Genomic DNA, 20,486 nt, shown 5'->3' on the forward strand with positions numbered 1-20,486 from the left:
GTCCTAAGTCCCTTTCCCCCCCCCCAGTGCTTTAACAGTAACAGAGTCGGAAGGGACCTCGGAGGTCATCTAATCCAACCCCCTCCTGCTCACGCAGGAGGCCTATACAAGGGATTCAAACCGCCGAACCTTCATCGACAAGCTCAGCGTCTTAGCCACTGAGCCACCCTAGTCAAGTTAGCTGTTGCTGACTTCGTTTGGACGGTCACTAAACGAACTGCTGCAAATCAAGGACTACCTCTATACTAACTATTGGCAGCACCTAGAAAATGTTGCCTAACGGCCACTTTTGCAGCATTTTTCGTGGAAAACAGGCCCAGTCCCGGCTACTCTGGGGCAGGAAGGCCGGTAGAAGAGGGCTGCGGCTCGGGGAGAGGGGAATGGAGTCGCTCCCCGGCTGCCGACACGGACTGTTTACGGCAGTGTTTCTCAACCTTGGAAGCTTGAAGATGGGTGGACTTCAACTCCCAGAATCCCCCAGCCAGCGCTGCTGGCTGGGGGATTCTGGGAGTTGAAGTCCACCCATCTTCAAGCTACCAAGGTTGAGAAACACTGGTTTACGGAGCCTTGGCCTTTAATTGACTTGTGTGGACTTCAACTCCCAGAATTCCTGAGGCCGCCGACATGCGCCTTTCTGGGCGGGGAAAAAAGCGCATGCGCGCAGGAATTCTGCGAGTTGCAGTCCATAAGGCCATGATTCCTCATTTCTTGTTTACGACCTCCTCCTCCTCCTGAGCAGGTGACGGCCTAGAAAAAGCGCATCTTCCCGGAAAGGCTCTGCCCAGATGCAAACGCTTTCCTCCCCGTCCAAAAAGGCGGCTCCGTCTTCCTCGCTGCCGGACGCTGAGGGGAAAGCATCCGTCCTCGCTCATTTCCCCCGTGTACGTTCCGCGCGTGCGCACTGCCCGCCGCTGCCTCCGCGCGCAAGGCGTTGGGAACTGGGCGGAGTCTAACCGCGAAAAGGGCGGAGCGAAAGGCAGGTGAGTTGAGCAGACGGGATCCTGGTGCTCTTGAGAACCAACCCGGGGGGGGGAGGGGCTTTTTTCCGCCCGGAGAGAAGCTTCCGGACGCCGCGCGGCCATTTTGTTTGTAGTCTTTTTTTTTTCTCCCCCCCCCCCACGAAGCGATGTTGACGTCGCGGGCTGGGAGGCGGAGCTCGCGCACCGCGCGGAGGGATACCACGCTCGAGAGGGGTCAAACGACGCAGCGGAGCGTCACATCGCCAAAAGGAAGGGGCGGAGCCTGCTCCGCCTGGCCTCAGAGCGGTTTCTGGCCGCTGCCATGGAGCCGTTGGAAGTCATTGCGCATGCGTACAGGCGCTGCTTTCTTATATAAATGGCGGATTTGAAAAATGGATACATATAGTCCTCGACTTACAACCGCAATGGAGCCCAACATTTCAGTTGCTAAGGGGGAAACGTTTTGTGAAGTGCATTTTGCAACCATTTTTCTTGCCAAAGTTGTTAAGTGAATCATTGCGGTTGTTAAGCGAAACTGGCTTCCCCATTGAGTTTGCTTGTCAAGACGGTCGCAAAAGGGGATCCCGTGACCCTGCGGCCGTCATAAATACAAAACCTGATGCCAAGAGTCGGAATTTTGATCACGTGACCTGCAACGGTCGTTAAGTGTGAAAAACGGCCGTAAGTCCCTGTGATCGAAATTCAGACGCTTGGCAATTGGTTCCTATTTACGACGGTCGCAGCTTCCCGGAGTCACCTGATCCCCCCCTTTTGACGAACAAAGTTAATGGGGGGGAGAAACCCCGATTCACTTAACAACCCTGTGAATCGCTTACCAACGGCAGTGATTCACTTAACGACTGCAAGAAAAAGTCGTAAAAGGGGGCCGAAATGAGGACAAGAAGATTATTTCCCTTCCTTTATCCTGGAAGGTTCATCAGTTGTATCGGCCGCTGTGGGAGATGGAAGGACGGTTATTGAGACGTTAGAGCTGTGCTTTCTGCCCGGCTGGGTCCCTTCGCTGTTGAAGACCCTGCGAGGCTGACGGGGATGAATCTGCGTTCTCTGCATCTCAGATTGAAGCGCAGATTCAATTTTGCAGTCTGCAGCTTTTCTGGAAATCCGTTCCTACTCCCGCATCTTTCAAAGTAAGGCCTAGAGTCCTGCATTCAGTTTTGGTCGCCACGATGTAAAAAAGATGTGGAGACTCTGGAAAGAGTGCAGAGAAGAGCAACCAAGAGGATTAGGGGACTGGAGGCTCAAACATACGAAGAACGGTTGCAGGAATCGGGTGTGTCTAGTTTAATGAAAAGAAGGACCAGGGGAGACATGTTAGCAGTGTTCCAGGGGTGAAATCCAGCAGGTTCTGGAGAACCGGTAGCGGAAATTTTGAGTATTACGGAGAACCTGCAAATACCACCTCTGGCTGGCCCCAGAGTGGGGTGGGAATGGAGATTTTGCAGTATCCTTCTCCCAGGAGTGGGGAGGGAATGGGGATTTTGCAGTATCCTTCCCCCAGGAGTGGGGAGGGAATGGGGATTTTGCAGTATCCTTCCCTCTGGAGTAGGGAGGGAATGGGGATTTTGCAGTATCCTTCTGGAGTGGGGTGGGAATGGAGATTTTGCAGTATCCTCCCAGCAGTGGGGAAGGAATGGGGATTTTGGAGTATCCTTCCCCTGGAGTGGGGTGGGAATGGAGATTTTGCAGTATCCTTCCCCTGCCACGTCCACCAAGCCACACCATGCCCACCAAGCCACGCCCACAGAACCAGTAGTAAAACAATTTGGATTTCACCACTGCAGTGTTCCAATATCTCAGGGGCTGCCCCAAAGAAGAGGGAGTCAAGCTATTCTCTGAAGCACCTGAGGGCAGGACAAGAAGCAACGGGTGGAAACTAATCAAGGAGAGAAGCAACCTAGAACTAAGGAGAAATTTCCTGACAGTTAGAACAATTGATCAGTGGAACAACTTGCCACCAGAAGTTGTGAAAGCTCCAACACTGGAAGTTTTAAAGAAAAGGTTGGACCACCATTTGTCTGAAATGGTGTAGAGTTTCCTGCCTAAGCAGGGGGTTGGACTAGAAGACCTCCAAGGTCCCTTCCGACTCTGTTATTCTGTTCTATAATTCTAAAGGGCATTCATCCCAAAATGTATGGCTTCATAATACCTATGAAGATTCTCAATCATCCAAGGACATGCTTGTCTCCAAAAGCGGTGTTTAATTTTTGAAAAGGCAACTTGGACTGGACTTTTGGGTTTTTTTGAGGACGTTTCGCTTCCTATCCCTGGAAGCTTCATCAGTGGCTAGGAGAGGGGGAAAGTTTTGACCTTTCAACTTCCTTTCACTTTCATTGAATTGGCATTCTGCACCACATAGCTCTTTGGCATGGCTTGGAAGGTGGGGTGGGGGGCAGCGGAAGGATCTGCAAAGTGGCGAATCAGCAGCCGGATCTTGTTTTACTTCCTCTTTCCCCTCCCCCCTCCTCTCCCCCCCTTTAACCCCCCCCTCCCTGGAGCTGCATGGAATTTTCCTCCATCCGGGCTTGTGCGTGTGATGAGTGTGTGGATGCGTGAGAGTTCAGTTCCAGGATTTTTAGAGGGCACCGAAAGGAAAGAAGGTATCCAGAGCTTTCTCTGTGCACCTGCCTTCTATGAGGTGAGATTAACAGGCGCTGGGTTTGGGGGAGGGGCACTCTGTTTTTTTGCAGCCAATCAGAATAGAGCTGGAAACGGGACCTTGGAGGTCTTCTAGTCCAACCCCCTGCTCAAACAGGAGACTTTATGCTATTTCAATTAGAACAAATCTGGAAGGGACCTTGGAGGTCTTCTAGTCCAATTCTCAACTCAACAGGAGACCCTACCTAGACCATTTCAGACAAACTGCTTGGATTGTGGACCACTGGATGCCCATGGCAGCAGAAACCCACTCCCAAAGACAGCAGGATAGGAGCACACCAAAACCGGAGCCTTCGTCTGCCATTTAGCTCAGATTTAGATTTAGATTTTATTATATTTATATACCGCCCTTCTCCCGAAGGACTCAGGGCGGTGAACAGCCATAATAAAACAATATACAAGACAAATTTAAAAACCACATTAAAATAATTCAATTTTGGCCAAATTTAATATTCCCATTCTAAAACCCTTATAAAACCATATTAAAAACCGATATTTAAAACCCGATTAAAATTATTGTCCCATCAGACCGGCTTGCTGGAATAACAGGGTCTTCAGCGCATGACGGAAGGCACGGAGGTCGGGGATCCTTCGTATATCCGGGGGCAATTCGTTCCATAGGGCAGGAGCTCAGATCCTTGTAGGTCCGAAACGGTAATTTCACGACCGGCAGGGACTTCATTTCGCTCTGTTTCTTTCCCTCTTTAGCTCGGTTGGTTTTTATCGTTTGGCGTTTTAAGTTATTGCTTTAGCTTTAATTTTTTTTAATAACAATAGACGAGTAGTCTATTGAGCATCTCGAAAAACGATAAACGGGGACTCATATTTATTAAAGGTAATACATTAAATATTTATTAACCAGCTGCCAGGGTCACAAACACTAAAAGAGGAACTAGGAAGGAAGGAATCAGTGGGTTTCATATTTTCTTACCACCGGTTCGCCCCCTGCACCGGCCCCCAGCCTCAAAAACGTGTCTAAATGTGCTAGTTCAGCAGTTCAGCGGATCAAATCTCACCGGCTCAAGGTTGACTCAGCCTTCCATCCTTCTGAGGTGGGTAAAATGAGGACTCAGATTGTTGGGGGCAATATGCTATTTAGTATACTGTCTTTGGTGTAAGCTGCCCAGAGTCCTCGGAGAGTGGGTGGCATAGAAATATGAATAATAAATAAATAAATAAATAGGATGGCATTGAGCTAGGGCAGGTGGGCAGGCCCATCCCCAATTTCCACTACCGATTCAGTCAAACCAATCCGAACCGGCTGAATGCCACCTCTGGAAGGGAATGCAGAAAAGAGTAAAAGGGGATTGAAAGTTTGGATGGAAGTTTAAGCAACACTTACTGATTTCATTGTAGTTGGTTCAATAATCTTTGTTTGGGGTATTGGGTTTTTTTTTTTTTCCTCCCCTTGTAGGAAAGTAGACAACTAATCCTAATAAAGATGATCGCACACAGGCATTTTTCACGGGGAAAACTTGCATTTGGTCAACGTCCAGAGTTGAACCAAATATTTTTTTTCACAAGTATAAATGCAACAAATATCTGCTTGCATCCGTGGCCATGTTAATCAAAGCATTTAGTACCGTGATGGCAAAACTATGGCACGTGTGCCACAGGTGGCACATGGAGCCATATCTGTGGGCACGCGAGCGTTGCCCTAGCTCAGCTCCAGCATGCATGTGCGTGCCGACCAGCTGATTTTCGGGCCTTCCGGGCCCACCAGAAATCAGGAAATGGGCTGTTTCTGGCCTCTGGAGGGCCTGCGGGGAGCGGGAGGCTGTTTTCACCCTCCCCAGGCTCCTAGAAAGCCTCTGGAGCCTGGGGAGGGTGAAAAACGGGCCTTCCAGTCCCACCGGAATTCAGGAAACGGGCCGTTTCTGGCCTCCGGAGGGCCTGTGGTGGGGTGGGGAAGACTGTTTTTGCCCTCCCCAGGCTCCAAGAAAGCCTCTAGAGCCTGGGAAGGGCGAAAAACAGGCCCACCGTGCCATCCCATGCCAAAATTGGGAGTGCAGGGTGCATTGAATTATGGATGTGGGCACACACACGCGTGACACCTCCACGCTCTCCCTGCTTTTGGCATGCAATGGCAAAAAGGTTAGCCATCACTGATAGTATAAGATAGATGGGGTGTAGGGGTGTGTGTATGTGTATGTGTGTGTTGGTGGTACAGGTAGTCCTTAACTTAAACATTCATTTAGTGGCCGTTCAAAGGCCATAATCCTTTCCAGATTGCGCTCTGGAAAAGCCAAACTTCAGCTGGCCGGCGTGCATGCACTCACCGGTTTTTGGCACTGTCGCCCGTGCGAAGGACAGCTGATCGTCACGTGCGCATGCATGCCAGAAACCCGGAAGAAAAACAGGCAATGCTGTGCATGCCGGGCGACATGGTTTCGTGTGCCACTTTGGGCACGCGTGCCATAGGTTCACCATCACGGTTATAGGCTGAAGACTACCTATTTGTACCTCCTGTTACTTGAGAACTAAGTCTTTGTTTTAATCTCCCAGATTGCTGCTCCTTTTAAAATGGAAACTGATAAATATAGCTTGACCTTGATAAATATAACAAATTCGGTGTTGAAAATGAGCAATCAGACAATTAGGTTACAGCTCCACTTAATATTAACGTGAATTTAAAAGACCCGTTGTTTAATTTCAAATTCTGCATTGATTATTGAGTATTATTTGTATATTGCATCTATTTAAATGAGGATGGAGTGATACTTTTAATTCATCTCTCCTTCCATTCCCTTCTTAAATTAAGTCAATTTCGTTTCCTGCAGTATTCCATCTCAGATTTTGAGCCAAACTGAAGATAGAAAATGCCTAAAGGAAAATGCGTCTTTACTGACAAACTGAAGCAGAAATATCCTCATTTTCGCAAAGGAAGAGATGACTATGAAGCAGAGTGCTTGGTCTGCAAAGCTGGCACGTTTGTGACGGTGGCATATAAAGGTGCTGGGGATCTGGAATACCACATGTCCTCTGAAAAGCACAAGAAAGCCCTCGGAGGAGACAGCTGGTCTGCAAAGCTGACCGAATTTTTGGGGACTCCAGGCACGAAAGCCGAGGATGCTCTTGCTGCAGCGGACAGAACGTTATCCGTGCACAACATCCCAAGTTGCAACAGCTACAAATCAACAGGCCACACTTCTGAGTTGTTGAGAAAAATATTTCCTGACGCAGAGATAGCGCAAAAATTTTCCAACACCCGGAGCAGGACAGAAAGTCTTGAGAACTCTGTGCTTGCCCAGCATGCAGTGAGCCTCGACCTGAAGGCCCTGGAGGAACACGGCATCCCTTTCTGCGGGGTGGCTATAGATGACAGCAGCCACAGGGCCCTGAAAATGGTCCCTGTCCTCATCCAATACTATGACTACAGGAACGGCGGCTTGAAGACCAAACTCCTGGAACTTCAGGAAAGTCCCACCGAGATGGACGTTTCGGACTCTCTTGTCAAAGCTCTTAAGAAACACAGATTGCTTCAGAAGTGCGTGGCCTTCGCGGGGGACAACTGCAACACCATGTTTGGTGAACTTCGGCAAGACGAGGAGGCGCGGACTGTGTTGGCCAAGCTGAAGAAATCCCTCCAGAGAGAGACGTTGATTGGGGTGTACTGCCCTGCCCACATTCTGCACAACTGCATCCACCACGGAGCAGACGCCCTGGAAGTGGACGTTGAGAACATCATCCTAAAGATCTACCAGTACTTCCACATCTACGCGGTGCGGACGGAGCCCCTGCACGAATACTGCGAGTTTGTGGAGGTGGAATACAAGCGGCTGCTCTCCCACAGCAGGACCCGCTGGCTGTCCTTGTTCCCCGGCATCACGAAGCTGCTCCAGATGCACTCGGCCCTGAAGTCCTTCTTCTTGGGCCAGAGCAACCCGCCCGCCGTGCTCAAGAGCTTCTTCGAGCACGAGTTCGGCGAGCTCTACCTCTGGCACATGCACTCGCTGATGAACGCCTTCCATTTGCACATCGAAGAGATGGAGCGGGAAAATAACTCCCTGGTGGAGGTGATGAAGACGATGGACTCCGTGCACACCATCCTGCTTGACCGTAGAGCCCAGAACTTCATGTCGCTGACGGTGAAGGGGATGCTTGCAGACAAGCGCAAGGAGGGGCTGGAGGCGGGATGCGACGCCTTCTCCGATGCCGTGCGTCGCCTCTACAGTAACTGCATCGACTACCTGGAGATGTGGATGGCGTCCCTGCAAGAGTTTTCCTGCTTCGCCTGGATGGCCCTGAGTGACACACCAAGCTGGAGTGATGTGGAAACGTGTATAATGTACTTACATGTAAAGGGTCTGGAAATTGACAGTATGAAGTGCTTCATTCAGTTCAACAACCTGAAAAAATTTGTGGAAGCTTCCAGCAATGAAGAAGAGTTCCAGCATCTGCTTTCACATGAAAAATGGACCAAATATTTTCTGAATGTCAAAGCTGTTGAATGCTGTTCAGAACTGTTAAAAATTGCGCAGTTTTTCTTTGCAGTTCCCTCCCGCAGTGTAGATATGGACCGCTTCTTTTCTCTGATGCACCTAGTATAATTAAAGGATGTGCCTGAAAAGTTGTTGCCCTTGCAGTACGACTTCCAAAGAATTCCATGCGTGATTAGTTTAGTATTGCAATAATGGTCAATTCACATGCATATAGTAGGAAGAAAGAGAAGGGACTGAGAAATGTTCTTCTTTTTACTTTTTTGGTTGCATTTTACAGCGGTTTAGTTCCTCACCAGTATCAAAAGTTCACTTTCAATAATATTTTACAAACCTTAAAAATTACAAATATATACGTATAAAGGGAGGAGAAAAAAAAAAACCCTTCATTTTAAACACAAGCCACAAAATTACATTAAAGCTTTCATTCAGTTATATATATCACACCAATAAAAATCCTATTAACTCCAATTAGCTCTTTTTGATTTAAATCTCTCCCTCAAATTTATCCTCATAGAGTAAAAATGTTTTTTTTTATTTTAAAATTTGATCAATAATATTTTACAAACTTCTGGAATTTTTCAACGTTACATAGAAGGATGGAAAACGTGCAGTTACAAATGTACTTTATAAATACAAAACTGCCCTAGAACTTTCTTTCAATACATATATCAAACTTATAAAAATCCATCCTAACTAAGTCATTAAATTTAAGTCACTCCCTGCAGCTTATCTTCATAGAGTAAAGTCTTTTTCTTCTCAGGAATGTCTGTCAAATCTCTTTTCTTCCAGAAATTCTCAGCCATGTTAATATCCATGGGGGAAAAAAGTCCCAGAGTTGCTCTGTTAAAAGTTGTAAATGAAGTTTAGCATTTCCTCGCAGAATAAAATAATCTTCTCTGAGATGCCTATCTTTTTTTTTCCTCAAAGGATTCTCAATCTTCTTAGTATCCATGAAGAAAAAACTTCGCGTCTTAAAAATCGTGAATTTACTTGGCACTCTTGTTTCTAAACGCTGCAAAAAAATGTTTTAGAGCAGGCGTCTGTTTTGAAATGCGAATGGAGGATGAATGGGGAAATGATGCAGGAGAACAGGCACAAGGGAGTACCAAAAGATGCGAGCGAGGCCAGATGGCAAGTTGATTTGTCTCTTCTTCTCTTTCTCCTTCTTCTTCCTCCTCAGTCTCTTCCTCATCCCTTCTTTCTCCCTTCTCCAACTTCCCTATCCAGGCTTCCTCCTCCTCCTCCTCCTTTCTCCCTTCTGCAACTTCCCTGTCTCCTTCTTTTCTCCTCCTCCTCCTTTCTTCTCCAACTTCCCTATCTAGCCTTCCTCCTCCTCTTTTGTCCCTTCTTTTTCCTCCTTTCTTCCTTCCCTATCGAGTCTTCTTCTCCTTCTCCTTATCCTTCCTCTTCCTCTTCTTCTTCTTCTTCTTCCTCCTCCTCCTCTTCTTCTTCTTCGTCTTCTTCTTCTTCGTCGTCTTCGTCTTCTTCTTCTTCTATTTTACCCCTGCATTTAGGGGGGATTGCAAATAACATTTGGGATGGTTCAAACAACCCACACATATATTTTGTTCGTTCCCCTGCCAATAGCATGAGAGATTCCTGGTGTCCTATTTGTACTGATGAAGAATTTTAATTTGTCTTTACTTTTTTGTAGGACTTTGTTAATGAAGCCATAGCCTGTAATTCATTTTCCAGTGGACAGGCACCGAGGGGCAGGCACCGAGAGCTTTTCCTTTCCAAACAACCACCTCAGAAGTGTTGCCAGAGGTGCAACTTTAATTACTTTGTGGTTAAAAATCTGATTTATTTTTAAACAGATTGGCAGTATTGTTTCTGAGGCTTGGCCAATTTTCTTCTCTCTCCTTTTAAGTTCAGACGTAAATGTTGACGATCGCTGAATTATTTGCATGGGTTTGTTCACCCCGTTTTGTAATTATTTGCCCCTTCACAAACAGGTATACTGAAGGACAAGAGTAGGAAGAAATCCTGCTGGAGAAAATCTATTGGATCGCTAAAAGCTGCTACCAACTTGATGGCGCATAAAACGTAGGATTTTTAATCTTTCTTTAACAAGGAAGTGATGTTTCATTGATAAATCTGATTAGCTGATAAAACCACATTTTAATTGCTGGAATTAAATTCACCCAGTTAACATGGCAAAACAATTTTAAAGTATAAATACAATATTCACAAAAAGAGGAGATACTTACTAAAAGGTCTACATCTTTTAAAAACTCAAACCAAATCCTTTCTTTGTTTCACAAATTTTCCCCCCAAGTTTCTTCTGTTGGAAGAGAGGCATTTTTCATTCGTTCATTGTACAATAACTACAATATTGGCTCTAGGTACATCCAAAGGGTTTAACAGATTAACAGAGTTGGAAGGGACCTTGTAGGTCATCTAGTCCAGCCCTCCGCCCAGGCAGGAGACCCTACACCATTTCTGACAGATGGCAGTCCAGTCTCTTCTTGAAAGCCTCCAGTGATGAAGCTCCCACTACTTCTGAAGGCAACTTCTATTCCACGGGTTGATTGTTCTCACGGTCAGAAAATTCCTTCTTATTTCTAGGTTGAATCTCTCCTTGGTCAGTTTCCATCCATTATTCCTTGTCTGGCCTTCAAGTGCTTTGGAAAACAAAGCACTTTATTTTCTGGGGTGTTACGATTTGTAGAGGGCTGGGGAATTACAAGACCTCAATAGAAATGTAGGTTGCATATAAATCTTCAAGTAGTGAAATCTTGAGTGGTTGCTGCATTTTATATTTTAGTAATCCAGAGAAATCTGAACAGATCTGATGGTCCCGTAAGAACTTGGCGATTTTTTTTAAAAAATGTCATTTTTTGGTCACTACATAAAGAGGAGAACATATGTTGCAGACTCTAGCTAAATTTCATCTTCCCACTATCAAATTATAATATAATGCTTTGTTGCTGTCGCCTCATTTGTTTCCATGCTGAGGGTTTGGCACTGCCTTTGAGGTTGAAATCTCAAGGGAGTCTTTTTCCGTAGAAGACTTCGGCATTCTTTTGGACCGCACATTGTGAAGTGGGACGGGATTGCTGCTTAATCCTTTTTTTGAAGAATCCTGAATTGATTGTTTATTTATTTGATAAAATGTAGATGCTAAAGTGACTCTGGGTGGCTCAGAACAATAAAAATAAAAATAGCAACATACAAAATTGCCTTTTTTTTTGGTGGGAATCTCTGAAAAATGCAGGGCTATGAAATTTCATTGATCTGTTCCATTTTTCTTACACAAATTGGCCCAGGTTAGCTATTAGAAACTTCTGCAGAGTGACCAATGCATTTCAGACTGCATTGTCCAGCTTGGCATCCCCCAAGGTACTGGGTTACCATTCCCATCATCTCCAATCAGCATAGTCAGTGTTTGTATTGATTGGGGATGATGGGAATCGAAATCTGTTCCTCTAAACGAGATGAATTTCAGAGGACTTCTATTCCATCATCTGCTCTGTTTGAATCTCACTCCAAAGGGGTAAAGCAAATTTGAAGTTTTCCACAAAATAGCGATAACCAGAAGCATTTTTTTCCCCAACAGCTCTCTCAACCTTAAGTTTGGGCTGCTAGGGGCCAGCAACATGTCCCGCACCATGGTCCTAAAGTTGTTGAACGATGGTGCCTTCAATTTTACATCAGCCATGATCACATATCTGATGCAGGTGGTGGAAAATCACAGGTGTTTGGCCTGAAACAATAATTGTGCACTTGTTCAATTAAGTACTTCTTGGGTAATATTTATCATTCCAATATTTATCATTTGGACAATATTTGATGTTAACATATTTCGATAGCGCACTATTTGAAGTTGTCGCTGGCCTTTTCTATTTCTATAATTAGTACTTGAAACTTGGAAAGGATTGTGTGGTTTCTTCAATTTCACATCAATCATGGTCATACCATAAAGCTGATCAGGTAAATCATACTAAATGGTGTGAACTTACTATTACTTCTTAGGCAATATTTATCATTCCAATGTGTTATTTGGGCAATATTTGATGATAAAATATCTTGATAACAATATTTGAAGTTGCCAGTGGCCCTTTTCTTTCTCAATACTGTCATTTGTGTCCGGAACTTGTAAAGGATTATATGTACACCATGTCTTGGCTCAAGAGGCTGTAGGAAACTCATTCTGACTCTCGGTGCTGCCATTTTCTGCAAAAATGATGTGCAAGATGGATCTTCTTTTTATGAAGGAAGGGTGGGTTTTTTCCCCTCTCTGGAGAAAGAGATACAGTGACCCAAACTCTGATAGTAAATCCACAGTAAGGGAAATATTGAATTGGTTTTACTGACTTTTCAAGACCAGTAGCTTAGATTAATTTTAGATTTATTTAGGACATGCATATTTCAGAAGTGTTAACCAAGAAGTGGCAGCATCTATAGAATTTACCAGGGATGCTTCCAGAAGCTCATGTCCGCCTTCTTCCACAAGCTGTTTCATGTTTCACAGGCTGTTTCACATTTTATCAAAGCTTCATAATACTCCCCCACCCCTGCCGCCATTTTGGTGTTGGGGGACATCAGGCAATAATATCTACAGGGGGCTTTGCTAGTCCTGTAATGCACAACATCTTCCAGGCCAAAGCCAGCCCATTTTAATTCCTTGTTGTTGTTGTTGGGATAATACAGAAAGTCATTAGGCAGCCACCCAATGTCTTCTAAAAAAAGAGGATTTAGAGCTCTTTCCATATTGGTTAAAGTATGATTAATAATTTGATTGTCCTCTGAAATGCAGAATTGTTTTCAATAAATGGGATTTGTTTGAAATGGTATAGGTTCTCCTGCCTGAGCAGGGGGTTGGACTAGAAGACCTCCAAAGTCCCTTCCAACTTATTGGTTATTCTAGCAGCTAAATGCTTCAAGCCATTCCTGACAGGATGGGAGAGCTTCGGATCCTTCCTTTCGGAGGTGTTTAGACACTTCAAGCCTTTTTTTTTTGGCCTCATCTTGTTTGGAGATACAAATTGATGAGGGTGATCTTATCATGCCTCAGTTCCCTATTTGTCTATTTGAAGTTGGTTTTGCCACGAAGGGAAAGAGGAGAGTTGCCCAACTGGTATTTTCGAAAGAGAGATTCCAGTCTGAGGAGGTCACAGTCACATCCTTCAGGATATAAATGTCTAGAGAATTTAGCGGCTTGACTGATTTAAAGGCTTTCTTGCTGGCAGGAAGAGAAACTTCTAGACGCTGCAACTACTTAAAAGGATTAACGAGCTCGTTTTCTGGCTAGGTGGCTCAGTGGCTAAGATGCTGAGCTTGTCGATCAGAAAGGTCAGCAGTTGGGCGGTTTGAATCCCTAGCATAGGTCTCCTGCGTGAGGAGGGGGTTGGACTAGATGAGCTCTAGGGTCCCTTCCAACTCTGTTACTGTTTGTATTTTCGTCCTTGGCTGTCCAAATACAGTCTCTGAGAGACCATTGTGTCTCTTAAAATTCTTTGGGCATCAAAACATGGCCAAGACCTTCTTCTCACAACTTCCCCAAGGAAGAGACTGAGGCAAGTGAGAACACTGAGGTAAATAAGAACAACAACAACCAAAATCTCCCCGCCCCTCCCTGGGATTGGCTCACTAACACAGCCCTGACTTCTCTGCTTCCTCTGATTGAGCAAGGGGCCTGTCACTCATGCAACTCCAGGCCCGCCTCACAGAAATGGTGGTGATGAAGGAGTTGCTCTTCTCTCAAAATGGCTGCCGGGCCGGATCAATTCCGGCCTTCTGCAGTTTCTGTCCCTTATGTGGGATCCTCCAAGTCTCTCTTTGGGCAGGGATCCCTCTCGGTGGTGGTCCCAAAGTGAAATAAAAATAAAATAAAGTTATCCTCAAATTACCTCATGAATTTTTTTCCTGGTTTTCACCCCTATGGTGGCTGCTTGGCAAGCAGCCCACACTTATAGCTATTTATGGTCATATAACAGTGATTTACAATTTTATTTATTTATTTATTTTGCTGGACAACCAATGTTTACTCCTGGTTTCTGGCAAAAAGCCTCCCACTGTGGACAATGGATTTGCTTAATGACCTCAGATTCGTTTATTGACCGACACACACAAAAAAAAAACCATTTAAGAAATTTAAATTAAATTAAATTTAAATTTAATGGCTTCAAAACCTAAGGGACTGGTTTGGACAAAACTCAGCAGCACTTTTTCATACGGCTGTTGACAAAAATAGGATGGCCAACATGATGGCCAGCGTCTGATGATGGACATGGCACAAGAAGAAGAAGAAATTTAAAACAATTAGTCCTTTTTAATAATTTAAACAATACAGCCAAAAGAGGAACAGAGAGAGATGCAAGCATTTCGTATTGACTCATCAGTACCTACATTACAATAATACAATAAAATCGGCCTCAAATATAAATGGTTTGATATTTGACGCCGATTTTAACCGTATGATTGTAATGAGGGGTAAAATTGGGTTGGTCACATGATGACCCACTTAATAACCGGCATGACTTACAGCTGTAATTTCTGGTTGTGAGTGGAGGACTTCCTGTACGTTGTGGGCAAGCGTATATGTGATATATGTCAAATATAGGTGTTAAAATCAAGGACAGTAAGATGGGAAATAAAGTTATTCTGCACCGCAAGAACATTATACCTGCTGGCCGAAATACCTGCTTGGCACTTCATGCTAAACTGTGGTTTTCTGAATTAATCTCAACTGGCTACAATTAATTGAACATACTGACTCATCTGGCTCGAGTCACTGTATCAGCATGACTTTGTCTAACCACATTTCACTGTATTAATCCAATCCAACCACACAGCTGTAAAGCATGATTTGCAAAGAAAAGTGGCTGCGTTCAAGCAAATCACAGTCTGTTTTCATGCGAAGGCCAAGAGAGGCAGGATTTTGATCTGAAAACAATAAAGAACATACTGAACTCTAAATGGTAAAATGGGTAGTGAAGGTAAAGGTTCCCCTTGCACATATGTGCTAGTCGTTCCCGACTCTAGGGGGCGGTACTCATCTCCGTTTCAAAGCCGAAGAGCCAGCGCTGTCCGAAGACGTCTCCGTGGTCACGTGGCCGGCATTACTCAACGCCAAAGGTGCACGGAACGCCGTTCCCTTCCCACCAAAGGTGGTCCCTATTTTTCTACTTGCATTTTTACGTGCTTTCGAACTGCTAGGTTGGCAGAAGCTGGGACAAGGAACGGGAGCTCACCCCGTTACGCGGCACTAGGGATTCGAACCGCCAAACTGGCGACCTTTCAATCGACAAGCTGAGCGTCTTAGCCACTGAGCCACCGCGTCCCTTAAAATGGGTATTACACGTTGGCTAAAATGAGGGCATGTGTATTCTACCAATGCAGCCAAGGTGTACCATGGCAGCATTGGGTGAGGTTGGCCTTACAAAAACAAGAGCCATTATTATCCTTAGTAAGGGCCACACCTGGAATCCTGCATCCAGTTTTGGCCACCACATTGCAAAAGAGATGTTGAGACTTTGGAAAAAGTGCAGAGAAGAGCAACTAAGATGATCGAAGGCCTGGAGACTAAAACATACAAAGAACGGTTGCAGGATTTGGGCTTTGGCCAGTCTAGAGAAAAGAAGGACTAGGAGTAATATAATAGCAGACTTTCAATATTTGAGGGGCTGCCACAAAGAAACTTATTTTCCAAAGCAGCAGAAGGCAAGACAAGAAAAAAGTGGATGGAAACGAAGCAAGGAAAGAAGCAACCTGGAATGAAGGAGAAACTTCCTGACAGTGAGGACAATTAAGCAGTGGAACAGGTTGCCACCAGAAGCTGGTGGCAACCTTCATCCCTGGAGGTTTTAAAGAAGAGACTGGACGGGGTTGGCCTAGATAACCTACCAGGTCCCTTCCAACTCTGTTAATCTAAATCTAAATGGTATAGGACAGGAGTCTGCAACCTTAAACACTCAAAGAGCCATTTGGACCTGTTTCCCACAGAAAAAAGAACACCGGGAGCCACAAAATCCTTCCCGTACCTGACTATTTCTTGAGCGGTCAAAAAACTAGCATATGTAGTTGAATTAAACGTTCTGTTTTCTTTCTGAAACTTTTCTTTTCTTGGATTTATCCATGGTTGGCCTACCGGGGGTTGAAAAGCTCAATAAATCGCGTGCCGGCAGGTGTCGCACATTGGCAGTTGTGACGCATATTTTGAGTGACAGGGAGCCACATAGAGGGGTGAAAGAGCCACATGTGGCTCCCGAGCCACAGGTTCCTGACCTCTGGTATAGGATCTCCTGCTTGAGTAGGGGGTTGGACTAGGAGATCTCCAAGATCTCCTTCCAGCTCTGTTCTGATTGATTTCTTAGCCTGCATCTTTTCATGCTTTTCAAGAGTAGCTTTTCCGTCTCTCCTTTTCTTTCCCTTCTTGGAACAATCAATCAATCAATCAACTAACCAACCAACCAAACAGAATAGAACTGGAAGGGAACTTGGAGGTCTTCTAGTCCAGCCCCCTGCTCACTACTGTGAATTATTATAAGCACTACTGTGGCTGGTTGTAAACCATGGAGAATGGTTAGTCTAATCTCAGTTAAGGCAGAATGAGGGGTAAAGTGCTGGGTGTGTTTGCTATCTCGGGGTTAGATCAGCAGGTCATGTGAACGCAGCTTTTACCTTCCAATTATTGACTTAATAATTAATACTTAATACATGGGCAAATAACGATGGGCAAATAAGATGCAGATAATGATCTACAAACATTCCCAGGATTCGCTGCCATCCTGGACTATATCTGTCACCACCGTGCCGGGTTCGGTTCACTGCGACTGTTGGAGTTGCCCACTTGGTCTACTTGTGCATCTGCCAGCCTTTCTCTCTCTCTCACCAGCCCCATGGCGCGCTCCCAGCTGCCTTGCCCTCTCTTCCTCCTCTGCTCCCTCCTGATGCTGCCCTCGGTGCTGCTGGAGGGGGTGGGAATGCCTGGGGGTCTTTCCCCCGTACCCGTCACAGATGAGGGAGTCCAGCAAGCCGCCGCCTTCGCCGTGGAACAATACAACGAGCGCAGCGGCAACGCCAACTATTTCAAACAGCTGCGTATTATGAAAGCACAATCCCAGGTATGTGTGTGAGAGGTGTGAGAGGTAACCAGGGTAAGGTGGGCAGCCTCAACGGGTCTGTGGGGTCCTCGATAGGCTCTGAGCTTGATTGTTTTCTTGAAGACGTCTCATGACCAAGCTAGATAACATAATCAATGCACTAGTTTTGGGAAAGGGCTCTGGAAACAATGGAGGGGATAATGGAGGGTGGGGGCTGGAGGCAGTTTAGGGAGATGTTCCCAGAGAGGGACTGCAATGTGCCTCGAGCAAATTGTGAACGGAAACGGACATGTCTGTTTGGTACAGAAATATTTCCCGCCGTACTGATTTTCTTGCTCTCATGCTATACAATCCTTCCAAGATTGCAACTGATGAAATTAAGCACGCTTCGGAATGTATGTATCTTTATTATTTTTTGCTGTAATTACCTAATTCTTGTGCCTATTTTTAAAATCCAGGTGGTTGCAGGCGTGAAATACTATCTTGAAGTGGAAATGGGGAAAACAGCATGTGAAAAGAGCAACGGGCCATTGCCATTCAGCGATATCCAGAAATGTGAGCTGCTTCCAAGCAATCAGCAGGAGGTGAGATCAGACGCCAAGTTCACCATGTCAAAGGAAGAATGCAATGAGCAAATTTGTCAAATGTTTGTTGAGATTCACCGGCTGGCTCTTGCTGGTGACGGCATTCCTATCCAGTGCTCAGAAATGCATCCCTTAATTGTCTGCTTGAGGATCTTCCCAATAAAACATCCAGCTGACCGGCCTGTCATTTTCTGGGCTTTCCTCCTTTTCTTTTTCGGAAGACAGGCCAGGGATGAAATGCTACCGGTTCAGATCGGTTCGGGCAAATCAGTAGCAAAAAATGCTACCGGTTCGGGAGAAACGTTGCTTCCGATAATCAGCTGGGCGACGATCAGCTGTGACGTGTGATTTATATTAGCTAGAATTGTCAGATTTTCTGCTTTCTAGCTAATCTAAATCGCGTGGCACAGCAGATTCCCCACCCCCACCCCCCGTCACTGTTCTACTTACCTTTGCAGACTCGGAAGGCTTCAAAATTTTTAGCGCTGCACGGGCGCGCCTCAGGCACACATGCGCACGCTCGGTAGCAGACTCACAGAACCGGTGAGTCTGCTACCGAGTGAAACTTCAGAGGATTTCATCCCTGGGACAGACCTTTGCTGTCCTGCAGTATTTGGGGCTACAGTTCCTGGAAGCTCCCTTCGCCCTTCTTTGTCTTGCAACTGGGCTTCATGTGGGCATTTAAACACCAGTGCCAACTGTATTTTCAGAATGGGTGGGTTGGTTCCCTTGAATTAACCAGCTGATCTTTTAACCTGCCCTAAAATTCATTGGGGGTTGTACTTTGTGGCGCTGGATGGGAGGCAGTGGTGGAGTTCAAATTTTTTATGCTATCGGCTTGATGGGCGTGGCCTTGGAGGGCGTGGCAGGAGGATACTGCAAAATCCCCATTCCCACCCAGGGGAAGAATACTGCAAAATCTCCATTCCCACCCCACTCCAGGGGAAGGATATTGCAAAATCCTCATTCCCACCCCACTCCTGGGGGAAGAATATTGCAAAATCTCCATTCCCTCCCTACTCCTGGGGGAAGGATACTGCAAAATCCCCATTCCCTCCCTATTCCGGGGGGAAGGATATTGCAAAATCTCCATTCCCACCCCACTCTGGGGCCAGCCAGAGGTGGTATTTGCCGGTTCTCTGAACTACTCAAAATTTCCGCTACCAGTTCTCCAGAACCTGCTGAATAGCACTCCTGGTTTGGTGACTCAGGGCTCCTACTAGATGGTGGGAGTCCCAGGTTTGAGTTCAGACAACCAATTTGGAGTGTCGTTATGCAAGGGATCCCCATGGGAGCTTCGCATCACAGGAAAAGCAGGTGAAGACAGGTAAAGAAAGTCAGTCTTTGTGTTCCCAAGAAAGAAGGGATACAACCTGCGCCGGCTGGTTATTCAACAGCCCGAGTTGGACAACTGACTCAGCTGTAACTTGGCCTGTTGGCTTACTTTTTGAACTTACTTTTTCCATCGCAATTCGCTTGCCGTTCTCGGTGAACCAGGACTCAAACTGGGATAGCGCAACACGTGATTCCATGGGTCTCAGGAGGATGGGAATTGTAGTCTGCCCAGCAGCTCTGAAAGATCTCATTTTAAAAAAGCCCTTTGACTGAAGGTGCTTTATGTGAGGTTTCCCCAGCATCTGTGTCAACGCAATTAATTTGGGGTGTTTTAAATTTCATTTTCTGGGCCAAATTATTTAATTGTATCTTAATGGTTTTTTAACGTTTGTATTATATGTATTTTATTTTGGCTGTTCACTGCCCTGAGTCCTTCGGGAGTAGGGCGGTATACAAATTCATTCAATCAATCAATCAATAAAATTTGTTTCCAAGAATTTTAACAGTGTTGATACACTCCAAACCTATTTTAAGCACTGACTCTCTTAAGTTTTTCTCTTGTGTTCCCTTCCAGAAACTAACCTGCAACTTTCAGATCTGGTCCCGTCCTTGGCTGAAGAAGACAGAGCTGTTAAGCATGAACTGTTCCTAATCTGGATGACTGAGGCGGAATCTCACGTGCCGAGACCAACGCGGGGCAAATGATTCTGAGTGTGACCAGCAGCCAAATAACTTCTTGGGTGCAGCTTGGTTTCTTCCAAACAACATCCCATGTATGACCGGCCGTCTGCAAATCATGAATTGAAATGGTTCATTCGCCTTTCCTGAGTTTCTGAAATTGTTCCATGACATACATGGGGGTCTTTTCTCACTCCTCAATTCCATCCTCTTTTCTATCGCCTTCGAGAAGACGAATCAATATTTTGTTAATTCAGTTAAGTCTTAATAAAACTATCATCATGATGTTCCGGCGTTGTGTTCCTTTCTTGTCCAAATCGCTTCCAACCAGGGGTGAAATCTAAATTTTTTCCCTACTGGTTCTGTGGGCGTGGCTTGGTGGTGGTGGGTGTCCTGTGACTGAGTGGGCGTGGCCAACTCAATGTCACTCACAGCCACGCCCACTCAGTCCCAAGACCCCCTTCCACCAAGCCATGCCCACAGAACCCGGTAGGAAAACTTTTTAAATTTCTTTCTCCTGTGGCTCTGCCCACCCGCCCCATTCCCCGGACTCCTACTGCTCACTTTTCTCCCGCAGCTGGCTGTCAGGGAAGGCAAGCGCCCGAAAGGTACTGGAGTCGCTCACTCTCCTTCTTGCGGAGAGTGGACCAGAGCGGCTCATTCAAGAAGGAGAGTGAGTGACTCCGGTACCTTTCAGGCGCTTGCCTTCCCTGACAGCCAGCTGCGGGAGAAAAGTGAGCAGTAGGAGTCCGGGGAATGGTGCAT

General features: G+C 45.8%; 1 protein-coding gene across 14 annotated transcripts; it reads left to right on the forward strand.

The window, feature by feature from the left end:
* Nucleotides 1-640: 640 nt before the first annotated feature.
* On the forward strand, nucleotides 641-20,006 carry LOC117671359 (cystatin). Of its 14 annotated transcripts, XM_087881235.1 has the most exons (7): nucleotides 3,385-3,615; nucleotides 4,164-4,289; nucleotides 9,732-9,844; nucleotides 10,033-10,123; nucleotides 16,917-17,145; nucleotides 17,583-17,708; nucleotides 19,618-20,006. In XM_087881235.1, the coding sequence occupies exons 4-7, from the start codon at nucleotides 10,110-10,112 to the stop codon at nucleotides 19,693-19,695; spliced, it is 447 nt and encodes a 148-aa protein (XP_087737361.1). In that variant the 5' UTR covers nucleotides 3,385-3,615; nucleotides 4,164-4,289; nucleotides 9,732-9,844; nucleotides 10,033-10,109; the 3' UTR covers nucleotides 19,696-20,006. The 14 variants fall into 14 exon arrangements, 13 of the variants coding, with proteins under 13 accessions (XP_060538534.2, XP_087737362.1, XP_087737365.1 ...); XR_015730447.1 differs by lacking the exons at nucleotides 3,385-3,615; nucleotides 4,164-4,289 and adding an exon at nucleotides 653-980 and having other exon boundaries at nucleotides 6,416-9,844; XM_087881236.1 differs by lacking the exons at nucleotides 3,385-3,615; nucleotides 4,164-4,289 and adding an exon at nucleotides 655-980.
* The last annotated feature ends 480 nt before the right edge of the window (nucleotides 20,007-20,486 follow it).

Source organism: Pantherophis guttatus, chromosome 18, assembly GCF_059756535.1.
Source record: "Pantherophis guttatus breed Tessera chromosome 18, ASM5975653v1, whole genome shotgun sequence".
NCBI classification, from domain to species: domain Eukaryota; kingdom Metazoa; phylum Chordata; class Lepidosauria; order Squamata; family Colubridae; genus Pantherophis; species Pantherophis guttatus.

What these genes read in the sequence shown, in the direction of transcription:
- LOC117671359 (XM_087881233.1), top strand. Translation starts at nt 6,455, where the DNA reads ATGCCTAAAGGAAAATGCGTCTTTACTGACAAACTGAAGCAGAAATAT.